Source organism: Chamaea fasciata, unplaced genomic scaffold (genome assembly GCF_029207755.1).
Source record: "Chamaea fasciata isolate MVZ Bird 193981 ecotype frontalis unplaced genomic scaffold, bChaFas1.0.hap1 SCAF_4, whole genome shotgun sequence".
NCBI lineage: Eukaryota > Metazoa > Chordata > Aves > Passeriformes > Sylviidae > Chamaea > Chamaea fasciata.
In genome coordinates this window covers 76,273,970-76,284,162 of record NW_027094089.1, presented here as the reverse complement: position 1 = coordinate 76,284,162, position 10,193 = coordinate 76,273,970, and the positions used below count along the sequence as shown (strand labels likewise).

The 10,193-nt window shown below is 43.2% G+C and overlaps 1 protein-coding gene across 1 annotated transcript in view; it reads right to left on the bottom strand.

The window, feature by feature from the left end:
• Window positions 1-2,436: 2,436 nt before the first annotated feature.
• The window catches only part of MSN (moesin), a 41,579-nt gene continuing 33,822 nt past the window's right edge, over window positions 2,437-10,193 (bottom strand). The window contains exons 8-13 of the mRNA XM_066182119.1: window positions 9,352-9,515; window positions 8,754-8,884; window positions 7,929-8,089; window positions 7,330-7,422; window positions 6,685-6,918; window positions 2,437-5,649 (exon numbers count right to left, since the gene is read on the bottom strand). Coding sequence (XP_066038216.1) covers window positions 5,485-5,649; window positions 6,685-6,918; window positions 7,330-7,422; window positions 7,929-8,089; window positions 8,754-8,884; window positions 9,352-9,515 — 948 coding nt within the window. The 3' untranslated portion in view covers window positions 2,437-5,484. The remainder of the gene's footprint in view (window positions 5,650-6,684; window positions 6,919-7,329; window positions 7,423-7,928; window positions 8,090-8,753; window positions 8,885-9,351; window positions 9,516-10,193) is intronic.

Genomic DNA, 10,193 nt, shown 5'->3' with positions numbered 1-10,193 from the left:
ATATCTCCTCATTCTTTCTTCCACTTTTCACTATACCCCTCATCCTGACACCTGTCCTGAAAAGCTCCGTCTTGGAATTGCTAGTAATGTTTAGAGACCTATCCCCTGGAGCTAGATACCCATTTAGGCATTGTTCAGACACAGGAACATGCTCCCTTGTCTACAAACTGCATTTAAAACTGCAAACCTGCAAGACAAAAGCCAGCCTCAGCCTAGCATTTCATACATTGGGACCCAGACCTTTTTTTACAGAATGCTTTGGGCTGGAAGGGATAAAGATCATCTAGTTCCAATCCTCTAACCATGGCCAAGGATGCCACCCACCAGAACCGGGTTGCTCAGGGCCTTATCCAACCTGGCCTTGAACATTTCCAGGGATGGGGCATTTCTCTTACAGAAATTATTTTTCTGCAAGAGAGATATTAACATCACATGTGGCATCAATTTCCATACGGGCATGCAATAGTTATGGGTTAATACCAGTCACAGAGGCATTCTGTTCTCTGCCAATTGTCACATGCTCTGAGATTATATGCCCTGGTAAAAGACATTTAAACTATATAGCCAAGACTGAGTTTTGCACAGCTGCAAAGCTGGCAGGGAACAGAACAGTCATACTGGTGGTACAAACAAGCCATGCCTTGGGTGCTCTCTGCTTTCTCATTTCAGTGTTTGTAGGTACTCAAGCAGCTGCCATATCAGTGCCTACAATTATCATACCTTACCCCATACATTGCATTACCAAACTTAGGATGCTGGAAAAAGACTTGTGCTTCCCTCCAAACATATTATCCTGAGCAAGAAACTAATAAGCTGTTCATCTACCTAGAGAAATCCCTACAGGGCTTGTCTGCATCAAAACAAATCAGAATTTGGAGACCATACCCTTGCAATTCCCTATTTTAAAAAGAGCAAACAAGAGAAGGAGGAAGCAAACAGCGTCATATTTCTGTAGTTACGTTGTCGTGCTTGGAGTCAGTGCATCTCAGGCCAAATACACATTAGTCTACCAAACAGATTGATCTCAATGAATATTCTACTCTACAGAATTATTTTGGCTTTTCTTTAGAGTTCTTAATAAATTGCACTGCTTAATAAAGCAACACTGCAGAACCTGCAAAAAGACAGTGTTTCTAGTCCCCCAGCCTTTTAGGAGCCCTTTAGTCTGCCCTTGTCCCACAGACTGAAGTAGCTGGGCCCCAAACATATGTAGATATAGCCTAAACTGGATCTGAAACATCCCAGACAGACTAGCAAATCCAACAGAAGCTGTCTACAAAAATTAGAGGTTAAATGCAAGTTTCTGATGCTAAACTACAGAATGCCTTACAACCAACTAGAAGAATAGAGTGGTGGTGGATTTTTTTTTAACATGGTTCGGTACAGAAGCAGCCTTTAGCCTTTAATGCTTAGCACTTCCATTTCTTCAAAGACAAACTGAATATAGATAAACCTAAATGGAGAATTACTAAGCCTCAAGCCTCTAAGGTAATGTCCACTGAGAAGCAAGGGCACCAGAAACAGCAAGAACAGGATCAACCTTTCCAGACCAGTGCAATCTTCAACTGAAGGCTGCTATAGCATTAAAGGAGACATGCAATTCCTCCAGTGCTCTGTTTTTTTTTAATCCTGGCAGGAAGGAACAAAAAAAAAAAACAACTCACCTGTGGAAACTGAAGCCAAGCCATGCCTGGTGGAGATTGCAGAAGCCTCTATTGCTCCACACTTCATGTTTTGTTTATAGAAAAGTTCAGGTCTCTTCCCCAGCACCAGATCTCTGAGCACTAATATGTTACAATGAAATCTCCACCTTATTCTGTAGTGCAGCAATGACTAGGCAGAGGTTCTGTAAGGCCCCTTTTCACAACCACAAAGCAAGCAGCTGCAAATAAAGATCACACAGTTCATTAGCAGAAAGTCGGCAGCAGCCACTCTTCCATTATGGAAACCATCCCAAGACACTGGGAAACAGGTAGAGACAGCTACAGCAAGGCAGCTGTGAAGCAGATTGTGCCAAAATCACCAGTACAGGCTGATGGCAGTGCAGACTTGGCAGGGTGCCCATGCAAGCAGCAGCACCAAGGTCCAGCCACCCTCTCCAGGCTAACCTGGATGCACATGGGCCCAGGATCAGCAGAGCAGGAGCACACCCACAGCAGCTCCCTCCGGCCAGCCCATTTGCAAGTTGAACATTTATATTCAGTGCCTCCACAAAGAAGTGTCAATTCCAGTACGACAGCTGGATGGCTGGTGGGGCTGGGCAGGAGGAAGGGGCTGTTACTGAAGCAGTTCCTTTTCAGAGTGCAAGTAAGATCTCCTTATTTGCGAGGGAGTTCCCAGGCTGACCTCTGGGCACCACAAGGCAGATCCGCTCAGCTAGGAGACACAGCACTGGACTTAAAGCAGATATTAAGTAACCACCCAGACACAATCTGCTGAATTTCTCTGAACTTTATTGGCACTTCAGGAAGAACAAGGTATGGATTTTAACAACTCCTCTGAACAGGAAAAACATCTCTTAATCAAAGTTCTCTCTGCAGATAAGCACATGGACCCATGAATTACTCCACAACTTTAAGGAATTGATGTTTTATTATAATCCAGTAAAACAACTGGTCAAAAACCTTCAACATAATTTACAGCAACAAAAAATAAAACAAGAAAAAAAAAGCCAGGCAACATATGATAAAGTACTTCCCTCCCCCCCCACCCCCAAGAGGAGTAGTTATCCAATTAAACTGGAACATGAAGAATTCACTATATTCTAACAAATAAAAAATGTGTCTACAAATCTCACCGTAATACTGAAAGCTTCTTACATTAGTTTTCTTGCAAAATATCACCTTTATAATACAGTATACAATTCCAAGGGAAGGAGGACCATAAACAAACCCTCCATCCCTTGACTAATATTTTCTAATTGTGCATAGCTAGAAATATTGAAATCAAATATCATTAGATACCACTGGAATATAATACTGGTTAAAAAGAAGGCAGGGCTGAAACAACTACAAAGAGTTAGGTGGACTCACTGGCACAAGCCGTTCAATTCCTTAATTGGACCATGTGGAATTAGAACGTTTAAAAAACTGTATAAACAGAAGTCATGCCAACATCATAATACAGGAGAGCTCAGCAGTGTTGTGTGACCCATCAAAGGAGAAAAGGTTTACTGGTTTATTATTTGAACACATATTCCAGGCACCATACGTCAGCTTGTTAGGAAATTATTAAATTTTAGATAGGTTTTTCTCCCCTCAAATGCATCAACAGTTGCCATGGACAGAGCAGAAGTGCTGAGAACCAGCTTTAAAGCACCAAAACAGAAGTTTAAAGGTTGTCTGTTCCCCAGTAACGAGAGTCATGCAGAGCCAATGCCAATCACCTTCAGTACAGAGATAAGCAAACATATTCTGACAATTTTAACTGCAATCGTTCATTTGTGACTTTCATGGTACTGAGGCATATTTTTCTTGGCCAACAAAAAGCTTGCCATGTCATTTGGCCCCCAAAAGCACTCTGTGTCCATGGGAGAGAAGGGGGCTCCCACATGACACACCTGGATGTTTAAGAGCATAGGTTGGCATGTTGCTTCTAACACAGGTTGGGTGGTATTTGTACAAATCCCCACACAGACTTGCATTGCTTTCAGAAAATAAAGTAACACAGAACTGGTGATGTTGTTTCCAGCCATCCAAGGATTTCTTGGGGAAATACTGCAGTTTGTTAACACTATCATGAACATTTCTTTTTTGGCACAGTCCCCCTTTGCCCTTTTTCATCCACCAGGGAGCTGAAAACACTCCAGTTTTCAGATGTTTTCCTTCTATTATCATTACCAGTAACGTCACACAAAGGGAGAATCAACAAAACTGAGCAAGCAACAAAATTTGGAATTATGCTAGGCAAGAAAATAAATCCCAGGCTAGCCTAATGACTTCCTATAGGGACAGACTAATCCAAGGAGGGCAAAACAAAGGAGGACTTCGGTTTAGGTGGAACCCATTTTTAAGATGACTCTCCTGAAGGTTAACAGTTCCTTTTATGAGGGATCAAGGCAACATCCAATTGAACCCTGAGCATACATGGCTATTTCCTCCACAGAAATTGGCAGGGAGGATTCTGCGTGGCTACAGCACGGGCAGCTTGGATGACAGGAGGTGATGGTTATTACAATAAATGGCACAAGCAGCTCTCAGGACCAGTCTCACAGCAGTATCTCATTTCTAAGAGAAAGCCTTCTGTTCTCAAAGCTACAAAAGGCCAAAGCATCCTTCTGGGGAAGGAAAAGCACTTGAGCCAGGGATGTGGCAGACTGCTAGTGAGGATTAAGAAAGTAATTGGACAAGCTTCTCAAGATCCTCTCCCCTCAAATGCTGCTTGAAGCCAGGAAAACAGATGCAGTCTTGTACATGACCCAGATAAGAGAGCAGTTTTTGGTCCCCAGCTGCTGATCACTTTTTATGATTGCATCTAGTTTAAACTAAAGGTATCTGGGCTACAGTAGATCTATACACAGTCATAAGGCACCAACGACTATGTGCTAAAAAGGCCTCTTATGGAGAAACCTGAAATCTCGTTCACGTAACTAGAAAAGTATCTGTTCAGCAAGGGAAAATACAGCTACAGTAATTTTTAGTCTTTTACATTTCTATCTCCCACTTTAGGTTTTCATTGGCAAAACCAAAAAGGAAGGCAGCGTACTTTAGCTATCTCTGCCTCACTGGTTACATTGAAGTCAGACAAATGATAGTGAACAAAGCCATTTACCAGAGACAAAACCTCTGGAAAGCAGGGAATTCAAGGCTTCAAAACACACTGCATCAGTGGAAATACTCCAAAGGCCTCCTCATGATTAGGAAATTCAAAGCTCCATCATTAAACAACAAAAGGTAACACCAGCAGGAACACCACAGAATCTGTTTGGTCTGCTTATTTTTGTAGGACAAAAACTTTGGTCTTTTAAAGAGAAAGTCCGTATTTTACCTTCAATCCTTCTTCCTAAGCTCCAGTCTCCCCTTTTTAACTACATGATTCAGACTCTGGGTTAAGCCAGAAATTCAGATCCTGGCTACTAAGCTCAATACTGAAGCTTGCACAGGTTAGTAGGAAGGCAGAGTGTCAGACTGTCAGCTTTTGACTCCATATAATGCAGTACAAGTATATGCTGGTCTCCCCACACAACAAGAGGAGACAGCAGCACAGCCACCTCACTGGGCAAACCCAACACACTAAGATATTACCCCAAGCCAAACAGCTTCAGATTTACCCCAATGCACGTTTTCTTTCCCAAGCCACACCAGGCAGACATAATTACTATTCTTTCTTCTGTCACTTAACTCCAGCATTTGCCCAAAACTTGATAAATAAGACCATGGTCACTCTTCTGTAGTGGTTCCAGCATAGCACGATTATGAGTGAATGATGGGAGAGGATGGGAAAGAGGGGAGAAGAGAGTGCAGGGCAGCAGGTGCAGGGGAGAGTTTACATGGACTCAAACTCATCAATGCGCTGCTTGGTGTTACCCTGCCGGATCTGACGGAGGGTTTTGTACTTGTCTCGGCCTAGGCGCATGTTCTCAGCATGGATCATATCATTTGCTGTCTTCTTGGTTTCGTCCCGAGCATTTGCCAGCTCTGAGGAAAGAGCCTGGGGAGGAGGAGAAACAGCAACAGGTTAGTACATGCCAGAGACTCAAAGCTGGACAAAGAGATTTCCTGCTGATCCTCCTCAAGATTTGGTATTCATAGAGACAGGAAAGAGACAAGTCCCTGTTTATTCTTCTGGGCAACCTGCTCTAGCTGACTTTGCTTGAGCAAGGAAGCAGGATTAGATGATCTCATGGAGGCCCCTCCAACCTAAACAGAGCTATGATTTTGTGGAAGTTGTTAATATTTCTCCCTAACATTTGGAGGTAGAAAATATCAGGCAATCTGTCACCTATTTGTCTTCATCTAGCAGAGTTAAGAAAGATTGTCTCCAACATCTGTACTTTATAAGAATAGCTCTGTGGAGGGATCCCTGAAGACAGCAGGAGCATCTTGCAGAATCTGAGGAATTACTAGCTTTCCACCAGAAAAGAAACTTGCTGCTGAAGATAAAATGCACCTCTACCCCTCTGTGTGTAACCACCACAGTACAATGCAGAAAGAGCAAAACCTGGTGCAAGTCAGGCAGCACAACTAAATGCTTGGGATTGAACACCAGAACACTGGAGTTCCTCACAAGAAGATGGTGCAGTGGTGCTGTCTCTATGCTGAGCCCTAGTGGGCTACTGCAGGGTTTTGCAATGCAGAGTTTTGCAATGCAACCCAGACTCGACAGTTAGAGACAGCTTCTGGATAGGAACCAGACCATGTTCTTCCATTCATTGCAGCCAGGGCTATGAAGAGCTGTCAGGTGGTTGCCAACACTCACAGAAAGCACAGTACATCTGACAGATGCTACTTTTTGGCACTGCTTCAAAATACTTCACTGCTTCCAGTAAAATGGAAGTCAAGTGCCAGGAGACAAGATCTGCCTCTCTACTCAGTGTTAAGCAGCTGTCTGGTAAGATCATGATCATCTCTCTTCCCTGCTTCTCCCCTCATTTTTTAAATAACAGCAATACCTTCCAGCTGCAAGAAATGTTGAGAAAAGTAGAAGCAGCACCCACACAAACACACTCTGCTGCCAGCTTCTTACCTTCAAGTGTTTCTGGACCCGCTCATTCTTCTCTGCTTCAGTGGTGCGCTCCTCCTCACTGCGGTCCTTGATGGTGGCCTCTGACCGTAACTCAGCACTGGCTTCTGCTGCATTCTCATCCTGCTCATCATCATGCTCGTTCTCAGAGTGCATGGGTTCAGTGACATGAGGAGTGCTCATGGCAGTCTTCAACTCCTCTTTGGTCTTCTCTAGGTCCTCCTGCACCCTCTGTGCCTGCAGTAGGACATGCCACAGTGAGTCAGTCAGTATAATCCTGAGTGCCTGAGACTTCTCACAGAAACACCCTTGGAGCTTGTTACAGGAAACCTTGCACCTCTGAAGGGGTATGTTCCAAAGCTACTCAGCCATCATCATTTAGAAAATTTTCTGCTGGATAACACTTCAGAGATTTGAAGAATGGCTACTGTTAATGGAAAATGGGCTATAGGTCTAATTAGTCAAAAATTTCTACGTGGAGTTAGAATAAGTCACCCATTTCATGGAGAAAACCAAAGCTGCATATTTACAACAATCTCAAGCTTGCAAGCATTGGAGACTAGTGGGGAATCCAGTGCAGTAGGTTTAAGTTACAGAACAAAGAGCAGTTCCACAAAAAGTATGCCATTTGCTCAGATTCTGCTTTACCTTATGCTGCCACTCCTGTGCTTCACTCTCCTTCTTCTGCCTGGCCAGCTCCAGCTGTGTGATCCTAGCTGTGAGTTCTGCCATCTCAGCAGCCTACAGAAGAAAGGCTTTTAATAGAAATAAAACCCAAGGTACTTGCTAAATTAAGCATTTTCACTTCAAGTTCTGAGTGAAAATACATCTTTTCAGTAAGAAGAAAACCTTCCTGTTAACTTCAGTTCTACCAATACCTCCATGAAGAAAGAGGAAAGGAAGCCAAAAAAGTTTTGAGTTTTGTTGTGGGTTGCGGTTTTGTTAAGTTGTTGGGTTGATTCTTTTTCCTTCTCCCCAAAACAGAGCTACAAAACTCAGTTCTTGTGTTCAAACCAGGGAAAGCAACACTTTATCATTATCACATGCAAAATAAGGCAAAAAGCAATACAAAGGTACTGTACAAATACACTTACATTTACGTATATTTTCATCTACTTAAGGATAAAAATTAAAGAATGTATGAATATAGTGTTTCCTCACTATATTCATAGCCTGGTTTACTTCAAAAGCTCAGATGCTTCCCCTTTCATTATTTTCCCTACTTGATTTTCAGTTCACCAACTTACCAACTGTTCCTGGGTCTTTTGTTGATCATGAGATGCTCTCAATAGTGCTTCCTTTGCCTCTTCTGCTTCTCTTCGTTCCTTAGCCAGTTTCTCTGCTTCCTCCTGAGCTCGTTTTCTCTCCTGTTCCAGCTCCAGAGCTCTGCGGGTCTGTTCTTCCAATTCTGAAAAATAGGGGAGCACACTTCAGGACAGATAAGTAAAGAATGTCAGGAGAAGAGGAAAGTCTGTCTGGATAAGGGTTTTCCTCCAGAGGGACAGGTAAAGGAGGGGCACAAGCAACTTTCCCCTTTCCTTTCCTTTACATTTTACCTGGAGCTAAAAGATTAAAAGTCAGGCCCCACGCTCAATAGATTTGTGGGGAAGCACCCATCCCAAAATTACACACCTAAGGGCAGAGAAGCATTCAATATTTTGCTTGGGCAACACCACACTAACTCTAGCCAAGCAATTAGATAGGAAATCACCTATCACAGTGATAGGTGATCAGCAGTGGCTGGTGTGACCCCTGCTACTCTTTTGGACTCCTTTCTCTACAGATATGCTGAGATAAAGCTTCCAGCCAGCACAAGAACAATGGCAAGGTACTTCTGCTGCCAAGTGAGATATCTCAGCCATTACACATTTCTTTAATGCAAATCTTTTTTTCAGCAACTGCATATGGAGGGCTTAAATTTGGCTTCAAGAGGCTAAACCAGGGCCCTAATACCCGTTAGCACAGAACACTGGAGAGACAAATTACTCAGAGGTGCTCATAGCTTTACGATTTGAACCCTTCTGAGTCAGACTACTCATCATCAAAGGAAACACTGAAAGATTTCCTATTACCTTGCTGAGCTTTCTTGGTTTGCTCCTCAATTTGCTTGAGTCTCTCCATCAGCTCCTCCTTCTCACGCTCAATCTTCTCCTTCTCCTTTTCTGCCAACTCCCTTTTCTTCTTCTCATTCTCCAGCAGGGCTCTGATGGAAGGAAGTCACAAGGTCATTTCAAACCAACTATCAGCCAGATTGGAGCACTTCCTAATAAACACACAAAAAGAGCACACACAGGATGTGCCCTACAGCACTCAGATAACAAACTTCACTCCAGATGTACCCCTTTATGGAAGTGCAAAAATAAAAAGCTCTGCTGGCATTCACCTCAATGACAAGTTCATAACAGCAATGTTATAAGGGACATCTCCACATTTCAAGGTCTGTATTAAACCCATCAAATGGACAGACAAAATTTTAAGTCCAAGAAAGTAATGGGGAGTCACATTCGTGATGAGTACCATTACTACCCACCCATTAGACCTACTGAAGCAGAAAGCAACCTGCTCTATTTTTGGCTCAAGCAGATTAAGGTGCTGCCAGCCACTTATCTAGCACATGATGCTATTTATGCTGTGATTAGTCACACCCAGGTTACTCAGAACCCCACTAACCTCTCCATCTGTTTCTGATGTTTCTCTTCTCGAGCCTGTGCCTTCATCTGCTGCACCTCAATGGTGTCTGGTTTACGTCTGCGCATGTAGAGCTCGTGGTTCCCCATGCAAAGGGCCAAGATTCGCTTGTTAATCCGTAACCGAGGGGCATAGAATACAAAGTCCTTGGGACAAGCAAAAGGCAGCATTAGACCTGTTCTTTCAGCATAAGAAGCCCCTTGTGTATGCACTATGGTCCCAAGACCCCAAGCTTTTTAGAGCTGCCAGCCAGCTTTTCTTAATAATGTCTAATTCATTGCTGGTGGCAGTTAGACACTTTCTGGAATGGATTTCAACCTGACAAACACACCCAGGGCAGGAGCACCCAATGTGCCATTCCAGTGTCCTGGGTTTCACTGCAACACACCCCTAGCACCAAGCACACAGTGTCTTGGCTTCACCATTTCATTACAAACACCAGCAGGGCTGGTTTACCAGGCACAACGAGTCCCTGGCTTCTCCCACCTTCCTTCCCACTTCAATAACCTGTACAATAGCCTGGCCAGCCACATTGAATGTAATGTCTTGGCTTATGCCAGAAAGAGTGTTGAATGTTACAATCAATGGATAAATAACTTTGTTCTGTTAAAAAGGAGCAACAGCAGCAGGGAAATGCTTTCAAGCAGCAATGGAACAAGAATGACCAGAAGAACAGAAGGTACTAGCTAGCACAGGAAATTATTAGGCCTTAAAGATGAAAGCAATTACATTCAATATAAATTTGCAAGGAAGAAAACTTCCAGTCTACCCTAAAAAACGACCTAAAGCTTCTGCTTTAGGTAAGGTGAAAACCTTAAAAAGAT